The sequence below is a fragment of the Crinia signifera genome, chromosome 4 (assembly GCF_055691185.1).
Source record: "Crinia signifera chromosome 4, ASM5569118v1, whole genome shotgun sequence".
In the NCBI taxonomy this organism is placed as follows: domain Eukaryota; kingdom Metazoa; phylum Chordata; class Amphibia; order Anura; family Myobatrachidae; genus Crinia; species Crinia signifera.
The window spans coordinates 174,475,562-174,496,277 of NC_139220.1; the positions used below are offsets into that span (position 1 = coordinate 174,475,562).

At 43.6% G+C, this 20,716-nt stretch overlaps 1 protein-coding gene across 3 annotated transcripts in view; it reads left to right on the forward strand.

Moving 5' to 3' along the window:
• Window positions 1-20,716, forward strand: part of CCDC146 (coiled-coil domain containing 146) — a 123,168-nt gene that overhangs the window by 41,084 nt on the left and 61,368 nt on the right. For all 3 annotated transcript variants that reach the window (XM_083183040.1, XM_083183039.1, XM_083183041.1), the window contains 2 exons: window positions 5,718-5,800; window positions 10,279-10,488. In XM_083183040.1, the coding sequence (XP_083039166.1) occupies window positions 5,718-5,800; window positions 10,279-10,488 (293 nt within the window). The remainder of the gene's footprint in view (window positions 1-5,717; window positions 5,801-10,278; window positions 10,489-20,716) is intronic.

Sequence of the window (20,716 nt, forward strand, 5' to 3'; positions counted from 1 at the left end):
GCGCGCCAAAGGCGCGCTCCGGAAAAGGGTGTGTGGCCACTCAACAGGGGGCGTGTCAACACCATATACAACTTCTACACATTATGCAACAAAATACTAGACCCCATTATACTTGCCCCTTACACATGATGCCAAATGGAATGAGCCAAAATTGACATAATGCCACATGGATTGAGCCAAAATTCAAATAATGCCACATGGATTGTGTCAAAATTCACATAATGCCACATGGATTGAGCCAAAATTTACATAATAACACACACGGATTGAGCCAAAATTCACATAATACCAAATGGATTGTGTCAAAATTCACATAATGCCACACGGATTGAGCCAAATGCATAAAATGCCATACGGATTGAGCCAAAATTAACATAATGCCACATGGATTGAGCCAAAATTCACATAATGCCACATGGATTGAGCCAAAATTCACATAATGCCACACGGATTGAGCCAAAATTCACATTATGCCACACGGATTGGGAAAAAATTCACATAATGCTACACGGATTGGGAAAAAATTCACATAATGCCACACAGATTAAGCCAAAGTTCACAATACACTTCATAAACAGGGACATTGTCCACCAAAGGCTCGCATTAAACATTTACACCATAATGTCCATTACACGTTAAGTTACACGCCATTATGTCCATTATGTGTTATGCCAAACACCATAATGCCTATTAAAAATGATGCTACATAAGTGCTGCTTCTCTACATGCTCATTGCCAAGGGTTCCATGCTCATTGCCAGAGGTTCCATGCTCGTTGCCATGTGGGATTACATGCTCATTGCCAAGGGGGAATACATGCTCGAGGTAAATGGGAGACAGCCGCCGCCAGGCAGAAGTGATAGCCACTGACAGTGGCAGAGCCTGGCTGTATTCAGAGCACTGCAGGTCCCGGCTATTTGAAATAATACCCTTTTCACACCAGAAAATGCTTTCCCAGGTTGGACCCCTTTACACCAGCCTAGTCGCTGCATTTTCTGGTATGAGGGGGAGAGAAAACCACCCCTCCCCCCTTTAACCAGTTATCTAATTTAACCGGCTATATCTTTGGAACCAACTGACCCATTTACATGAGAGAAGTATTATATTGAAGAACTTTTGAGTGGGCTTTGAATGATTTTGGTCCAGTGAAACTGGAACGTTTGGTTCCAGAGTAATCTGCCCTCAAAGAACATGAACAGCCATGAAATTACATTTCAAAAATAAAAAAATCGGTTTACACGCAATATCTCTGGAACCGATTGACCGATTTGGACCATCCTGGTATCATATTGAAGGCCCAGCGATTTGGAATTGAATGAAATCAACCACAAGCTTCTGTGATGCCAGGGCGAGAACTGGCAGCCATCGGAACCGGGTGTGGGTCGGAATTGATGGGTCCCATATTATCCTATGGGGAAAAAACGTTACAGGTTTGCCAGGCTATATCTCCGGTTTCCGGGGGGCTAGAGACACGGGGCTGGGCTCGTTGGAAAGCCCTGGTCCTCAGCTACAAAATAAATGACAAGGAAGGCACGTGCCTGGGTGCCCTCCCCCCTGAATCCGCCACTGTAGTCCAGGAATAGAGCATTGTGTCCCTCCTGGAGAGGGTCATGTTGGGAGGTATGCCCTTTGCCTCTCAGTGTCAACCTTGGCCAGCAGATCCATCTGTGAAACCTCCTAGCAATGCTGCTGACATCATACACTGGTGTGTATAAAGGCACAGCTTATTACTATAGGATTAAAGGGGGCACAGATTAGTATTAGGCACTGGGATGGTGTATTTATTGCATGTGTTATATTATGAACTTAGTTTGGGACCTAAAAGGATGGGAGCCCTAGTATTTTTCCATCATGTTCTGCTACTATTTGTAAGGATAACTGCACTTGTGGAGTGGGTATGGATCATTGTATAGACACCAACTATTTCAAAAAGTATTAGGTTGACACCATTAGGTCGATGTGACTGAAGGTCGACATGGGTTAGGTCGACTGGGTCATTAGGTCGACGCAAGTATTAGGTCGACTATTCTGTATCAGCCTGTACCACCTCTGATGGGAGGCTATTCCACTTATTCACTACCCTTACACTTTCCAAACCTTCCTCCCTCCTGTTTTAGCGCATGACCTTGAGTTATAATACTTCTCTTCCTTTAAAGAATGTTTCTCACCTGTCCGTGGTGGAACTTGTGGGTTGTGGGCCCAGGTGCCAATATATCATTTGGGCCAACCTCCTCCTCGCCAACCCAACTTTACAATATGCAACATGGCAGTGGGTGGCAGGAAGGAGCTCTTAGTCCTCAGGGGCCCCAGTGCACTGCAACTGGTGCACCAATGGTAGTTCCGCCTCTGCCTCCTGTAATTTTTTCAAAACCTTGGCATGTTAGAAAGTTTCTATCATGTATCCCGTTTCCCTTCTCTGCTCCAAACTATACATGTTAAGATGTTTAATACCCCTTTTACACCAAGGAAAAACCCAGGTTGGACCCAGGTCAGCTTTGGTGTAAAAGGGGTCAACCCAGGTCCAGTAACACTGGTCTCCTACCCAGGTCCTGACCAGGGTTGAACACTGGTTGGACCTGGGTCGTGGGCGGTGTAAATGGTCCCAACCCAGGTTGGGACATCCGGAAAGTGCAAGATGCATTTCCATAGTGCACTGCAGTGGCAAAAGACAGCAGCCAGGAAGGATACGGGCAATGCACACAGAAATCATAATTGGATGCAGTATCATTTATGTTATTTTTTTTTTTAGGGGGGGGGGGGCTTGGGGGAGCACATGGGACATTCGGTCTGCTGCTGCAGGGGAAGGGCACTGAATAAAACTTTTTGCAAAAATATTCTACAAAAAACAAACCAACATTCTTCAATGCTAACTAGTCATGTCTTTTAATTTTTACTATAAATCATTTTCCTAAAATGAAATTTTTAATGTCATCCATAGGGAAAAGCAGTGCTGACCCAGGTTCAGTGTAAACGGCACAGACCTGGGTCCGACCTGGGTCATGGGGCTGTGTAAATGGGGTATGAAGCTGGGTCCAACCCTGGAAACTCCTGTGTTCAAAGACCAGGGTCCGACCAGGGATTTTGGTGTAAAAGGGGTATTAGTTTATCTGGGTAAGTTGTGATGTAGACCATACATGAATTAAGTTGCCCTTATTTATATGCTCTCTAAATATGTATATATTTACAGTATATCCTTCAGAATTGTAGATGAGGTCATACCAACTACCTATACAGTATCATCATTATGTCTTTTTTTTCCAGCTAGTGATTCCTTTCCCTGTGCAACCAAGCATCTGACTTTTTAATTTCTCTTTGCTTTGTTGTATTGCTTTCTTGCCTTTAAATAACTAGAAATAGTGACTCATAATTCCCTATCCTCCTCAGTAGTTTTCATTATAGTGCCATTAGTACTATATTTAGGTTTTGGGTTTTTGTGTTTTGCATCATTTTGTATTTTTTAGCATTAAACTGTAGTTATTTATTTATTTATTTACAGTTTCTTATATAGCGCAGCAGATTTCCGTTGCGCTTTACAATAGTAGACAGTGATAAAACAAACTGGGTAATAACAGATAGACTTGGGGGTTAGAGGGCCCTGCTGCAAGCTTACAATCTATAGGGATATAGGAGGAAAACACAAGGACAGGCATCAGTAATAGCATAGCAGTCCCACCAAGTTACAAGTCCAGAAGGGAAGCTATATAATACATAAGTGCCTCAGAGGGTTATGCGTGTAGAACTTAAATATGATAGGCTTGCCTGAAGAGGTGAGTTTTCAGGGAACGCTTGAAAGTTTGGAGGCTAGCGAAAAGTAGTTGCCACAATCTTCACCCTTCCTCAGGTGCTTGGATGGTCTGATGAAAAAGTTGGTTAGGTGTGTAGTGCACCGTCACCGTTGAACAGTTCATTGAAAATTGGACTGATATATGGCCATACTGTAGGAGACATCAGAATCATCAGAATCACACATTTTAGCATTTATAAAGATGCAAATATCTATTTTCCACATGACTATGATTAAGGAAGTCCACGGTTTCAAACCCTAAAAACAGACTTTCAAAAACTTTGTGTTTGTTCATTGATGTTTTAAATGTGCCTATACCAAGTTGTGACTTTATATTTTTAATAATTATTATAGTAAGTTCTAAAAAGTTCATATTTTGGACTATATTGAAATCAAGTATAAAAAAGTAGGATTTGGTTAAGCAAATTTTGAAAACCACATATAGGGGCCTTATTCTGAATTGATCGCTCCCCGCACATTCGCACGGGGGATTGATGTTTTGCATATGCGCATGCGCATTTATGCAACGTAGGTGCTGCTGGGCAGAGTCTGACTTGTTTTGCTGCATGCCAAATGTAGTTTTATTAAAGAGTAATGGACCTGCATACAGTACACTGGTACTTATCAAAACTTGTGAAAATTAAAAAGTAGTGATGATGCTCATACTGTAGCAACCGGTAAAAGGGTATACACACGGGGCGATTTTTACTCTATTTCTAAGCGATCCAACTAGATTGCTCAGAAATGGAGCACTGATCGCTCCATGTGTATAGCCCAGGGTGACGGTGATGCGTATTCCTGCACATTGCCATCGGCCAACAGGAAAGAGAGTGCTTCTACTGTCTTTACTGCTAGATCACAGGGCTTTGGCTATAAACAATAGGCAAAGCCCTGCGCTACACTGATCGCTCAGCACACATTGCGGGTGGGCCACACGGGCTGTGTAATGGTTAGCATTACTGTCTTACAGCACTGAGGTCATGAGTTCGATTCCCACCATGGAACAACTGTGTGGAGTTTGTATATTCTCCCCATGCTTGCGTGGGTATCCCCAGGGTTCTCCGGTTTCCTTCCACAATCCAAACATAAATTACAAAACAAAAATTAACTCTAGAATGTCTGTGTGTGCGTGTACATGTGGTAAGGAATATAGATTGTAAGCTCCACTGGGGCAGGGACTGATGTTTAAAAGTTTTCAGGATGAATTTCTTATTTAACATAATAATTTAATACTGATTAGGAATTACCCTGCAAATTAGAAAACCAATGAATGAAACAAATCTCTGTAAAGCGCTGCGGAATATGTGTGCGCTATATAAGAAACTGTTAATAGATAAATGAGTTAATTAATCAACCAATCAATGAACACTTCAATATGGAAATTGCTATTTTTTTTTAAATCATTATTATAGTCCGAATTAATCATTCCGTTAAAGTGACATTAAAGAACATTACTACCACAATATACTCAAACTAGTGAGCTCTCAGGTGCTTGTGATTCGATCCTGATTCAATCGGGATCGAATCGAATATCAAGCAAAATGCATTCGATTTGGATTATACAGTACAGTTCTGTACTATATAGCCTTGCCTGCACAGTATATTTTTCTATTTGATTTTGATGCCGTGAGGCCACGCATCAGGATCAAATGTGGCTGAAAACCATTCGGTGTTCATTCGATTTCGATTCAATGTTGTTTCTATAAGCAAAATTGAATTGAAATATAGACAAAATTAAACCGTTTGTATGGGGCAACTGTATTATTCTTCCATTTCTATTAAGTATAACATTTCATCCAATGAATGAACATTAAAGAAATGGTCATGTGCAGTTAGTCATCATATAAGGGTTATCAGAAGAGGAATGTTATGTGGTACAGCATATAATGTAATCAATCATTAAAAAAAATATCTTCTTGTTCTTTTTCTTCTAGCTGTTTGTAGCTGGTAAAATCCCTGGAACCAGAGCAGCGGAACTGAAGGCGAAGTATACCGTGCTGTATGAGACATTGAAAAGGTACCTTATCCTTCATTTCTCTATTTTGTATTATAGAAGTTGAAGTCATAAATATTTTATAACTTATTTCCTGTATATTGCATAGCAGAATGAACGGTGTAATGGTTAGCATTACTGCCTCACTGCACTGAGGCCATGGGTTCTATTCCCACCATGGCCCTAATTGTGCGGAGTTTGTATATTTTCCCCGTGCTTGTGTGGGTTTCCTCCGGGTACTCTGGTTATCTCCCACAATCCAAAAATACGCAGGTAGGTTAATTGGCCCCCCCCAAAAATGAACCCATGTGTGGTATACATGTGGTAGGGAATATAGATTGTAAGCTCCACTTGGGCAGTGACTGATGTGAATATTCAAATATTCTCTGTAAAGCGCTGTGGAATATGTGTGCCCTATATAAATAACTGTTAATAATATATAATACCATAATACCAAGATATACCATGGTGCATCTAAGATACACAAAGGGACATATTTACTAATCATCTAGTTTCATGTCCTGATAATTAGAAAGTACTAAAAGGTACGGGTGTGGTATAGGAGCCCGACAGTCGAGATCCCGACTGCCCGGACTCAGATAGGGGGGGGGAGCGTAACGAAGCGGGGGGAGCGCTTCGCTCGCCACCTATTCTATTCTCCCTCTGTGGGGGTCGTGGAGAATAGCCGGGAGAATAGCTGGGACCCCGAGTGTCGGGGTTTTAACAGTTGGGATTCTGACATTGGTGTAATGACTGTCGGAATCCCGACTGTCTGTCAGCCATCCGGCACCCAAAAGTACAGGGACAGGGGGCTCCAAAAAAAGGATAATTGCACTTGACAAATATTAACCCTAGTGTTGATGTTTGTGTATAAATAGAGTAGGGTGCAGGAATGTAGAGTAGCCCTTATTTAGATCTGATTGCAGTATAAATTTGTTCTCAAAATGGGCAAAACCATGTGCACTGCAGGTGAGGCAGATGTAACATTTTTATTACACAGCACCAGCACCCGTTGGATGTAAATGCTACATCCGAATGACCCTACCTCCAGGAGAGTTATACAGTGCGCGCAGTGCGCACTTCACTTGAAGGCTCCGGTGGCAGGCTTCTGCACATGCGACGGGACGCGCCTTGTGCCCACAACGCATAGGTCGGATGACCTAATGCGCACAGGCACGTCCCGGCGTCATCTACAGGGGTCACACAGACAGCGCCGAGGAGGGAGGACCCTGGTGAGTCGCCGTGACACGCTGTCGCACGGCACACCTGAGGACTGGCCGCGGCACACTGGTTGAAAAACCCTGCTCTAATGCTATGTTACTGTTATCTTTATTTGTTTTTCTTTTCATTTTGTTTCCTCTCTGGGTAGCTGCAGTTTAATTGACAGGAAGCTTGAGCGTAGGGGGTGTTTTTTGGGTGGGTCTCTGATTCTTTTGCAGTTTAGTAGAAGCTCCAGACTGGCACAGATGAAAAAGACTGTTTGCTGGTCCATGTTTTGCAAATGGATCTGCAAATACATCCCTATTCACAATTGTGCAATAGATGTTTTTTCTTTCTGTCTGGGCAGTGTTTTTTGCTCACAGTCCACGGCAAATTCTCTGATTACTGATCCATCCTGAATTAGGCTCATAGGCAACTGAAATATAAACATAATCATCATCAACATTTTACAAAGTTTATTTTAACCAACTGGGGTTATTCAGACCTGATCGCTTCTAATTTGCAGAGCCCTGCGATCAGGTATACACAGCCCCACCAGATTGAAATCCTTCTCTGTGCAAGGCCATGAAAAGCTTGTAAAAAATATAGCAGATCGGCGAATACTAGTAAATCCATTTTCAACTCACTCACCGATGAATGATTTTCCCACTGTGCGCAGTCTGTGTGTCCCAGGGCCTACTTGTCCAGTGTAATAGAAACAGGCTGATTGAGGCTGGAGCTGATGTCCCTGAAAACACCTGGTCATGCCTGCATTTTCCGTGACATTCCCAGTGTCAAGAATCACGGCGCTCGCAGTAATTGCACCGTCCAAGCGTGTCGCTTACTGGCCGTGCCAGGGAATTTGCCTATGGAAACGCTCAGCATTTCGTGGGTGATCCCATGAGAATGCTGTGCATTTCCATCATAATTTACCAATGACTCGGGTCATTGGGGCGGGCAGCTGACATCAGCGGATGTCAGCTGCCCACCCTGTCCTTGCAAATCATCCATTCTCATGCCTGCGGAGGTTCAGGGAGGGGGCCAGGGCGACTGTGCAGGCGGCGTCTGGGGGACTCGCAAGGCTGAAAAATTAGCAGTACTGCGTCTTCTAAAACACAGTATTAACTTTGTTTCTCTTGTATATTGTTGTTTTTAATATATTTTTAGCTTGAAGGAAACATGATTTAAAAAATAAATATTGTATAATGGAAAAAGAAACAATGCTGTAGATCAGTGGTTCCCAAACTGTGCGCCTAGGCTCCCTGGGGTGCCTCGGAGCACTTGCAGGGGTGCCTCTGTTTGGTGGTCCAGAACCGATTAAAATTATTTATAGTCAATGTAATAGGCAAAACCAGAGCTTGTGGCTTCCAGTTTTAAAACATGTCGATAAACAGAAGTGAATCCTGTCCCTCACCACATAAATGGACCTAAGGATGAAATATAAGCACAACTTATTTAATGTAATATTGTTTTCAGAAATTCTTGGTAGCAAACTTTGTACCTAGGGGTGCTGCAACAAATATTCTGATAATCTAGGGTGCCGTGATGCAAAAACGTTTGGGAACCACTGCTGTAGATAATAGAACACTAGATAATGTAGCATACAGTACCTGAAATGAGTCTATTGTATTTGCCCGCACAATATTTTCATTCTTCACTCACAGATGTGGTTTTTTTTTGTGTGGCATAAAAACAGGTGCGCCTACCTTTCTGATTAGTATCACTTTATAATCATGTTTTTATGTACCCACAGAAAGGTTTCTATTGTTAGCTACAAAATATAGAAAAGGGATCAGTAGGAATAGTAACGCAATTGCAAATCCAAAGCAAGATACTGTAGTATAAGTTATGTATTGGTGCTGGTGAAGGATTAAAGGTACAGGTTGAGTATCCATTATCCTAACATCCCTTATCCAAAATATCCCTTATCCATAGTTTCATTAATGTACATTTATTTTAATTTTTATGTGCTAAAAGCACTTCTGGGACATCTGTAACTGGCACTTCTGAGGATATGTTATGTAACTGACACGAACTATGTGCAAGAAAACGATTGATTGGCATTTAAATTCAGTGTCTGAGATAGTACACGTACTTTGTTTCATGTTTTGAAACCTTGTTTCATGCACAATTAAAATATATCTGTGTGTATTTCATGTGTTAGATGTGTTGAAATATAAAAAATATTCCGAAATACGGAATAATCCGTTATCCAAAATTCTTCTGGTCCCGAGCGTTTTGGAAAAAGGATACTCAACCTGTATATGCACATGTGCATAGCTATTTTCCTTGACTTCATTGGGTTGCCTTTACTAACACCAGCTAGCACCATCCTAATCATAATTTTTTTCTATTTAAACCCATCCCCGGAGAGATGCCAACAGATAAAGCTGTGATAGAATGGGAGACCATCCCTCTTTCCTGTGAAAACATTAGAAACATTAGAAATGGTTTCATAAATAGACCCTCCGGTGGCAATGCTATTATTGTTTGCAGCCGATCACCCATCTAAAGGAACTTAATATCACATGCGATATTGAAATGTTTTGTTTTTTTGTGTGCATTTTATTCCCAAATAGACCAGTTTAGCCACTTGAAGCATCTAAACTAATAGCTGCAATGCAAAAAATGCTGTTTGCTCACCCAAACAGCCAACCTTTTGCCCATTTTAGCTTGCCAACTAAGGAGAGTATTCGCACCCAAATGAGAAACAATTGAATTGCTTTTTCGGGTGCTCCTTAATTGACGCACCCCCCAAAAGACCCACCATATTCTCCCCATAAAGTTTTATGGCTTGTAAAAAGTACTTGGTTATTAAAATAGCCATAGCACTTCTTTGCACCTTTAGAATTCAACCCATACTGTATATCATTTGGGTTGTGTTTACAAAGAAAGAATCCATTATGTCAAACATTATAGGACAAACTATTTTTGTATGCTGATGTATATGTATATATTGTCTTGTATTTTAAACATGACAATGGTTGAAAAGGTCATTTTTAATTATTCCCATGTGCAACAGTTTTAGACTTGGCCAGCAAACAAGTATTTCATTTACATTCAAAAGAAAACAGTAACATGCAATGAATGTGACTTAGTCATTTATGGCCCTGCATATAGAAATCAACAGTATGGACGTTGCTGGACATGCAACAGACCTACTGCAAAGAATAAAGCTATTGTTGCCCATGGCAACCTGTCAGACTCTAAAAATGACTGATATGATGCAGATTGCAGTGACTGGTAATTATAGTTAGATTGCATTAAGTTGCTGATCTTGCATTAACATACTGCATTTACAGCATACAGGAGTCTGAGATACAGTTGTTGCAAGATGCTAAACATTTCACAAACCAACTTGAGCAGCAACAACACGAGCTGGAAAAAGCCGATCTGTTCCCTGAAGGCTCTAATACAGAAGTCTCCAGGATGAGGCAGCAGTTACTGAAATATAACAATGACCTGAATGCAGCTGAGGAACGAGAATACCGTCTTCAGTACAAACTTGACTGGTGAGTGACCATAGTACAGTTCAATGATATCGTAAAGTTAACAGTCACAAGTCTCTGATGGAACTTGTGTGATTTGTAATATTGATACATTTATTTCAGGTTATTTCTTTCACTGAATACTTTGTTTTAGAGGATTAAAATGTCTCAAATGCCTAATTACTTTATCCAATTAACATGGGTCGTACCAAATCCACAGTAGAATAAGGAAGGATAGCTGCTGAATCCATTTATAAAGATTATGCTAAATACTGAACTGGAATTGACCCTAAATTAGGAGCTGAATTATAAAAGTGTTATATGGCAGTAAATCAGTGGCACATATGCTTCACAATGGTAAATGTTCTGTTGTTGCCATAACCAATTAAAAATATATTTAAACAAAGTTTTATTCTGAGAATAAAGCATTTTTTTTTCTTAATATGATTAACTAGGCCAAACCTTGACTTAAGTTCTAGCGGGTATATAAATTTCTACAATTTTATCCGTACAGCTGCTGGTCAGCATAGCGGTGAAGCTTCCTATAGTAACCAAAAATTGAATGGTCTGTGACTAAATAGTAGGCAGGGGCGGGCTGGGCCGAGGGGCAGGGTGCCACATGCCTCCCGGGCCGGTATGTATTGCTGTATCCTGGGCCTTACTTTCTGTGTCTGTCGGCCGGGTCATGCAAGAGATGGACTCAGCTGTCAGGAGGTGTGCTGCACCCGGGTAGAGAGGAGGCTGCCGGTGCCAGCCCTGAGAGCCTCCGGGAGCAGCAGCAGCTAGATAGAAGGCTGGCAGGTACTGCTGGCAGTGGCAGATTTAGGGGGGGGCATCCAGGCACGTTCCCCCCCCCCCCCCCCGTCATTTCGAAAATATATTTTAATTTAAATTTTTACTGCTGCCGGGATCTGAGTATAGGGGCAGGGGAAGGGGTTCGGAGACAGGCAGGTAGCTCAGCTGCTGCTGCAGGAAACTGGAGGGGGAGGTAGGGAGGGAGACACAACTGAAGTGCCCTACAGGCAGCGAGGACAGGGGAAGAGGGAAGGCAACAGACATAGAGCTACCCCGGCACTGACAGGGAGCTGCTGGCAGCTTAGCCCCGGTAGCTGGAGAAACCAAAGTGTCAATAAGTGCGGAAATGGGAGGAGGCAGTCACGTTGGACAGCGGGTACAGCGTGGTGGACAGACCTGCTGGGAGGCGCTGCGAAGAGACATGAAGCGCCTGACAATACAGGTCAGAATGGGGGATGAGACAGAGCTGCACTGCCCTAGCGTACTGCAGGGACATCCAGGGGAGTGGGGAGGGGGTGTGTGAACAGAGTTTCCAGGAGGGCTATTGGGAGAGATGCAGAGCTGCCGCTGACAAGCGGGGAGTAGGTAAGCTGCCAAGGGTCATACAGCAGGGGGAGGCTGTTGTGTGCAGGGCCAGGCAGTAAAAAGCAGCAGGTCAGTGCACCCAGTGAACCCCTCACCATGTAGTAGTAGTAGTATGTTTATTTATAAGGCGCCACAAAGTGTCCGCATTGCCGTACATAGCAAAAAAAGCAAATTACAAGGTAACATACAGGGTGTGTTGATAAAATACAGCATAAATAGGGTATAGCTGGTAGAGCTAAAATCAGCATCAGTTCTGAAGTAGGTGTCGAAATTGTGGAGGAGACTGAAGATGAAGTAAAGGAAGAGAAGAACAGGGCAGGAGCACTGGTGAGGTAAAGAGATAGGGTGAGTACGTGAGGAAGGAGGGCCCTACTCATAAGAGTATGAGTAGGGCGGACAAATGAAAGACAATAGGATAAGTAGGAATGCATGGGAACAGATGGAGGGGTAGGGTAGGCAGGATAGGAGGAGCAAAAGAGGTTAGGAGGAGGAGGGATAGGCCAGTCGGAAGAAGTGGGTTTTGAGGGAGCGCTTGAAGGAGGTAAGGGAATCAGAAAGCCTGATGGGTGGCGGGAGGTTGTTCCAGTGCAGGGGGGCAGCGTGAGAGAAGTCTTGGACACGGGAGTGGGAGGAGGTGATTAGGTGAGAGGTCAGTCGGCGGTCAGCGGCGGAGCGAAGAGGATGGGAGGGAGTGTGGATAGAGATCAGTGAAGAGAAGTAAGGAGCGGTGGAGGAGGAGAGAGCCTTGTAGGTGGTGGTGAGGAGTTTAAAGAAAACCCGGAAAAGAATGGGGAGCCAGTGAAGAGATAGACAGAGGGGGAGGTGGAGGTGGAGCAGCGGGAGAGGAAGATGAGCCTAGCAGCAGCGTTAAGAATGGATTGGAGAGTGGGCTAGAGGTAGCCCAGAGAGAAGGATGTTGCAGTAGTCAAGGCGGAAGATGACAAGAGAGTGAATGAGAATTTTGGTCGCGTCAGTGGAGAGGAATGGTCTGTTGCGCGAGATGTTGCAGAGGTGAAAGCAGCAAGACTGTGAGAGAGCACGAATGTGGGGGATGAAAGAGAGGAAGGAGTCAATGATGACACTGAGGCAGCGCATTTGGTCGGTGGAGGTGATCTCAGTTTCACCAATGCTGATGGAGATAGTTGGCGAAGAGGGGATGGAAGATTAGAAGTTCAGTTTTAGCCATGTTTAGTTTCAGGAAGAGTTGGGTCATCCAGGCTGAGATGGCTGTGAGGCATTCGGAGACCTTGGACAGGAGTGATGGGGATAGGTCGGGGGGAGGAGAGATAGATTAGGGTATCATCAGCATAAAGGTGGTAATGGAAGCCATAGGAGCTGATGAGGTTGCCCAGAGAGGTGGTGTAGAGGGAGAAGAGGAGAGGGCCAAGGACTGACCCTTGGGGAACACCAACTGGTGTTCATCTACCTGTCACCCTTTGCCTCTCCATGTCACCCTCTACTTGGCATAACCTGCTGCCTCTCCTTTACGTTACCCACTGCCTTCCCCTGTCATCCATTCTCTGGCGCCACATACTGCTTTTTCCTTGCCCCCTTATTGTGAGGCCGCTCACATTTTCTGGCACAAGGAACTTCTCCCTGTTTTCCCCTGCCATTTTGCCCTACCTGTCATTTTTGTCTGGATCCTCCCCTGACTGCTGGTAAAGCCAATGCGCCTCCTGACAGCTGAGCTCTACTGCCCCTCCCGCTGCACTGCCGCTGATCAGGCTGGTAAGGAAACTTACTGTTGGCAAAACTGGAGGATGATAGACAGCAGGATGACTCTAAGTGTTTTGGACACTGGCTGTGTGTGGGTGGGGGTGGGGTCTGGCTGGCTGCGTGTTAATGATGTTAAAGTAAAGTGGTATGGGGGCAGCATCATTGTTATTTAGCCACTAGGTACCTGCTGCATATTAGGGGGTGGAGGGGTGGGTGGGGGTTGGTTGTTAGGATGGTGGTTGGAGTGGGCCGTTTACTTGAGTTGCCCCCCTGGCTGAAAGTTGCCAGCCAGCCCCTGATAGTAGGGCATGTTTCTCAGACTCTTTTGGTCTGGGACCCCATCAGACAATTTAAATGATTATAGGACCTCAACATGTTACTACAGAATGATCGCCACATATGTCTGCTTAGCAGACCGCACATGCATGGCAGCATTGTGGAGCCACAAATCATAAGTAAAGTGAACGAAAATGTGTTTATTTAATTTCTTAGACAATTGCAAAGATTAGCTCCTTATTTAGTCCCTGCCCTGCATGTGTTTTCTATTGTATTAATTTGAATGTTAACGCCTATACCTGCTGTGGAGGCTTTGGGGATGGCAGGGAGGCAGCGGATGATAAGGGGAGGCAGAGGATATTAGGAAGCCTGCATGATGATGACTCAGATCTCTAGGCTACAGACAATAATATGATTTTTTAGACACCTTGGATCACTAATTGAGAGATTAGAGATTAAAGTCATCAACCTGACGGTCAGCAACATGGAGCTGTGACCCCTTGCGACCCACTTTGGATTTAGAACCTACAGTTTGAGAACCACTGTAGAAGGAAAATCACAATTCATATTGTGTTGTCTAAATGCTTAGGGCATACCTTCCAATCGGGGCAATCCTATTATATTAAAACTGTCCCACCTGCAGGCCGCAGTGTCCCGCGGGTGAGGGCAAGGTTGGGGGACCCTTTGATCACTCGCTGCTCTGTAAAGCAAAAAAGCAAAAGTGATCCCTGAATGGATGCCATGCACTGGTAGCTATTGGCCAGTTGCTCGGGGAGCGCTGGGCGCACTTTTCAAATTCTAGGAAGCCAGGCCACACCCTCCCACCTGATGCCACTCCCCAATTTAGAGTGCAAGGATCCCAATATCGGCTGGGAGGTATGGCTTAGGGTTCAACGGAAGATGAATGTTACTATTATTCCTTATTATTTAGCTAAATCACAATCTGAATATGGTGTAACTAAGAATACTGTAATTTAGCTAAATACTGTCATATCTGTGTCGGCCACACACGTAGAGCATGGCAGCCAGGCTGGCAGCTCTATATATCTAGCAGTCCCAGATGAAATACATTGCACTTACCATCACTTGGATGCCATCTAGTCTTGCATATGAAAACCACAGAGGCTGTCATAAATGCAGAGGTATTCTATTTCCTTCCGGTGTGGTTATATTGACATACTTTGAAACCATATTTTTTTTTTTTCCGCTTGTTTTCTTTAGTCTGTATACAAGAATATCAGTAAAAACTAACAAAACTTAGAACTATAACTGTTAAGAAGCTACAAATTGTTTCTGCAGCACACTGACTGATATCAGTAAGTAGATTTAAACACCACATGGTAGTAGGATTCCCAGATCTTGGTTACGTAAATTTGCAAATACATAGGTAAGGCCCCCAAGCCATCCATCAGAGCTTCTCTGAGTATTGGGTGTCCCTATTGCTGGATCTAGGTGTAGGTTGCGGCATCTCTAAACTCAGCATAAGCCAGAAAGCCCAGAGCAGCACACCAGTAAGAAAACTACAGTGTTAATAAGTGTTAAGCCAAAACCAGAGCTATGTACGATCGCCTGGGATGTATACGATGGTGGGGGGATAGCGGCATGAAGGATGTGTGCCCTAGAGGTGGTACACTGCTGGAGGCACCACTGGCGCACACCTACTTCTCAGTGGCATGCCCGGAAATTTCCCAGGAGAGCCCTGTCCTGCAGTGCAGCTCATCCCGTGAAATTTCTGGACATACCACCAAAGAGGTTAAGAGAGCTTGTTTCAAAATAAAGGGTGATACTGTAACATTTATTGTCACTTTTAATACACTGTTACATGCACCATTGCTGGTATATATATAACTCTGCATAAATGTATTAGCCTGCAAATTTCTCTGCCAGCAATTCACTGTTAATTAAACACTTTTTTTTTTCTAAATTGAGTTTACTGGATTTTATTCATCTAAAGCAGGCATTCCCAATAACGGTCCTCAAGGCACACCAACAGTGCAGGTTTTAGTGATATCCAGGTTTGAGCACAGGTGACTTAGGGGCAGATTTATTAAGCTTGGAGAAGAGATAAACTGGAGATAAAGCGGAGAAAAGGTAAAAGGAGATAAAGCACAGCCAATCAGCTCCCAACTGTCTTTTTCAAACACAGCTGATTGGCTGTGCTTTATCTCCTTTTACCTTTTCTCCGCTTTATCTCCAGTTTATCACTTCTCCAAGCTTAATAAATCTGCCCCTCAATTAGTACCTGAGTGATTCTGATTAAACCATTGGTACTTGTTTCCTAGAATGGCCACAATCGGGAGTAATCGTGTACCTTAACTTAAGGTACACGATTAACGCGATGGACCCGATTTCCTTTGAAATCAGGTCCATTTTGCCGGCAAAGGAAAAATCGCGTTGGTCACGTGCATTAACATGGCACGCGACCGACGCGATGGACCCGATTTTGCCATAGGGTTCAATGTTAAAATATTTTTAACGTTGTAATCGCGTTCATCGCGTCGGTCTTGTGCCTTTATAATGGCACAAGATGCGATGGACGCGATTAAGCACATTTTACATAGCTAACAATGGGAAATGGGCCAATATGGCCCATTTCTCATTGTATATGCCCCCATCATGCCTATAAATTAATGCCCCCCCTCATTGTGAGCGGCACCCCACGATTGACGCCAACCCGAAGCGTGGCGAGCGTAGCAAGCCCGTGAGGGGCGGCAGTACGCGTCCTCCGTCCTTTTCATACCCCTACTATCCACGTCGGCGTGGAGTTGAGAATATAAAGTGTGGCGTGCGCAGCGAGCCACCAAGCCCGAAGCGTGGCGAGCACAGTGAGCCCCGCGAGGGGATGCGTATACCTGTGAAGTAATGCGCGTCCGCTCGCCACGCTTCGGGCTCGCCACACTTTATATTCTCAACTCCACGCCGACGTGGATAGTAGGGGTATGAAAAGGTCGGAGGTCGCGTACCGCCGCCGCTCGCCACGCTTCGGGTTGGCGTCAATCGTGGGGTGCCGTTCACAATGGGGCCATTTGAGCCATCAGGGGGGTTAAAATTGGGGTCTGGGGACAATTTTACATTGAATCCAATGTAAAATTGGGTCCCAGGGACCCTATTCACTTTGATTCATTGTAAAAATCGGGTCCATCGCGTCGGTCGCATCGCATGCGATTTGGTCGCATGCGATTCGATCGACGCGATTTTTCCAACCCGATCAAAATCGGTGTGGCCGTTCTAGGAAACAAGTACCAAACCATCTGTGCTGAAGCCTAGATATCACTGAAACCTGCACTGTTGGTGTGCCTTGGTTGGGAATGCCTGATCTAAAGGCCTGTTCAGGCTGCTTATGTTCATTTTAATTGATCAACTTCTTAAAATCACACAAAAGGGTTCCTTTATTCCAGATAAAACAGATATCTTAATAAAACATAGTATGCCGTTATAGGGATCTGCCTCTTGGAGTACTTTTGCAAGGTTAGGGTGCTTCTGCTGTTTTTCCTCATTCTTTAAATCATTAAGTAAAAGTGCAGATAGTTAAAGTTTATGACCCCGAAACCAATCAGCTTGCTTTCAAAACTGTTTAATAAATGTAAGCTGTATATATTTGGCCGTTACCCCAGCTCAGTAATGTATCCAGCTCAGTAATGTATCCAGGTTCATACCCAGTGTAAGGACCTGGATACAGGGTGACCCTGGATAGAATGCTTCTTTGTCATTAATACAGGCAATTACACCAAGGACACTTTCTATCTGCATGTACAGATTGTTGCTAGTGCTCTTTAAGTCCTGTTGGGCGGCTTTGCCGGAGTTTCCTTTAGAACAAGCACAGACTTTGTTTAATGTATATTGTGCAATATAATGTATAATGTGGAAATGCATGTGTGTCTAAAAGTGATCTATAGTGGCACTACTAACAATGCTCTCAGAAAGCCTTATGTTCTTTCTAAACCAAACCTCATCTATGTACATAAACACTCATATTTTATGCAGACCCACAATAATGTATCCATAGTATTTGTATTGTTGATGTACTGTAACATTATTCACTTTGCTTCTGGTTCTTCATTTACCATGTTGGATGCCACACTTTTTTTAACAACTAAATCCAGGGGTCCCTGTTTATCTAAAGGTGTACAAGGGTCATTCTGTGTCAAATTAGAACACTGATTTTACCTCACCAGCTCAGATTTTTATACAATTTGGTATATGGAGAGTGTATATTGTCGCAGGGACAGCATATTTCCACATAAGGGTAATGTGGAAGATCCAGCCCAGGTTATAGAGCAGCATCAGGAAAATTAGATACAGTCCAGGTTTCCTAAGCTTATGTGATCAAGGTTTGGCTGAGTAGCAGCACCTGTGGCTTCCTGTTATATGTGTGTGCAGGACAGGAGGTCATTGCTCTCAATGCTGAAAAGCAGCTTTGTGATACGCCGGTAATGTAATATTATGTTAGGTGCTTTGGAATGTACCCCATGCATTTCCATGAAAACGCTGGGCGTTCCCATGATAATTGGCCCATGACGTGGGTGCTCAGGGTGGGCAGCTCACATCACCGGATGGTGAATGTGCATGCATATCTAAGGTAACCATCGAATGATGTGGGTGTTCCCCACAGCCTGCAAATGGATGTTTATGTTAAACATCCATTCGCAGCCTGTGCGAACGTATGCGGCATGCAAAGGGGGCGGGCTAATTCACAGCCTTGCGAATAAATCAGAATAACCCCCACTATTATGATAGTGTTCTGATCAGCCAGTTATAGAATGTTAATCCCAATAATTGAATAGTGTGTGCCTAGCAGGGGTAGATAAAAGTTACACTGGCATGCTGTACAAGCACTGAAGGATTGTAGAGAGGAGTTTGCTAGAATTGGATTACTAATGACTGGATAACCTGGTATGCATGCAGTCTTCACCTGCATGCATACCTGGTGCATTGCTTCTACTGGTATGCATGCAGTATTCACCTGCATAAGCACACATGCATTCAGAAAGTCAGAAGTTTAGGACAGGTTATGACAGAACTCTGTATTTACACTTCAGCCAACCTTATCCCCAATTGTGTTTTACATTTGCCATGCTCTTAACTGCAAATTGACATAACTCATTAGTGTTATCAAAATTCACAGATATTTAGGATATATGACTTAACAGATCATTACAAAGGTATACAGAGTGTAGAGAGCTCTCACAATGCCAATAAGTGGTGAACAGTCCTCCTTACATGTAGTTCCACAGTCTCCCTGAATGGCCTAACAGTCTTTTTCCGTGGACGTAGTTTAACTATGCATGTGAAATAAACACAAAACCAAATTTAGGGCATAACTAATATAATAAAGAATTTGAGACCCCCTAATTTGCGCTAGCAAGTTTTCTTCTGCATCACAAGATAATCCCCCTGTCAGTAGAGGTATTCTCCAAGAGGAATTACAGATTTTCATAATTTTGGTTTCACATGTGACTCCTTGCACTAGCTCTGGAAGAGTCACATGTGCGGAGCTAATTACAAACATCTGTAATTCCTCTTGGAGCATTTTCAAAGATTACGTTTACAGAGTTTTTACAAGCCATTAAAATTGGATCCATAATGTGGATATCTATGATCTTATGCCATGTCATGAAAATATACTAAATTGGTACCCTAATTTGATATCATACTTGAATACTACACCCCTCTAAGGATGAAATGTGTAGGGCAGGCATTCCCAACCATGGTCCTCAAGGCCCACCAACAGTGCAGGTTTTAGTGATATCCAGGCTTCAGCACAGGTGACTTATGTACCTGAGTGATTCTGATTAAACCATCTGTGCTGAAGCCTGGATATCACAAAAACCTGCACTGTTGGTGTGCCTTGAGGACAGTGGTTGGGAATGCCTGGTGTAGGGATTTGTGGCTTCAATCCTGTGCAATCCACAGCTGGGCAGCTAATTTGTAGATCCCTGGGATCAGGTAAACGCTGCTCTGCCACAGTGAAATCCTGACCTGTACAAGCCTGTGAAAAGCTTATCAATATAATGACATCACATACCCTTCCTGAAAACGGCTGCTCACACCTGTGTTTTCCCTGACACTCCTGGCAAATGGCCAGCCACAAATGCTGTCTTCCTTTCGAATCAACATGCATACATCAAGCAATTAAAAAAGACACTGGATTTTATGGCAGGTTTCCTTCGCGCAGATAAACTGCAAGCCGTACACATGCGCTGCCAATCTATAATCACCCAGCCTGCAAATTTGCAGCTGTGGATTAGGCCTGAATAACCCCCTGTGTCTGAAAAAGGAAGTTAGGCCTAAAGTTTTTATAGTGTGAAAACTGACACCGCTAACATGATTGTTTAAGAAAAATCTCTTTAAATTTGATTGAGGTAAGAAGAATCAAGTAATGCACTTTTGAGTATCATAAAATTATTATTTGCACCACACTCAAGAATATACATATGACAATGTAAAGTTCCCCATACACTCGTTCAATTTGGGCCGATTTGAGCTGAAGAGAAATTGAACAAAATTTGATGTTTTATATCCAATCCGATGCTAGGTCCTGTGTGCATCTGATGGGACCCAGAGGTTGGACCTGCTCTGAATCAGACCCCCCGAGCAATGAGGAACGGGGTGGCATGCGAAACAACCCAAGTGAAAGGACCGCATGCGATGTCCTGCATGCGATCCTGCCACCTAGGAAGGTCCGGGTCAGCTTAAGGGCAATCAGATGGCCATACACTGCTGCGATACATTGCAGTAGTGTATGGCTAGCTTAAGAAAGATCATACAATCAACCATAGAATATACAGTAGGGATAAGAAAAAGGCTTGAATACATACTGATGTTCTCAGTCACTTACACTTGAGTAGTGCTACAATTTCTTTTCAATCGCTGACATTGT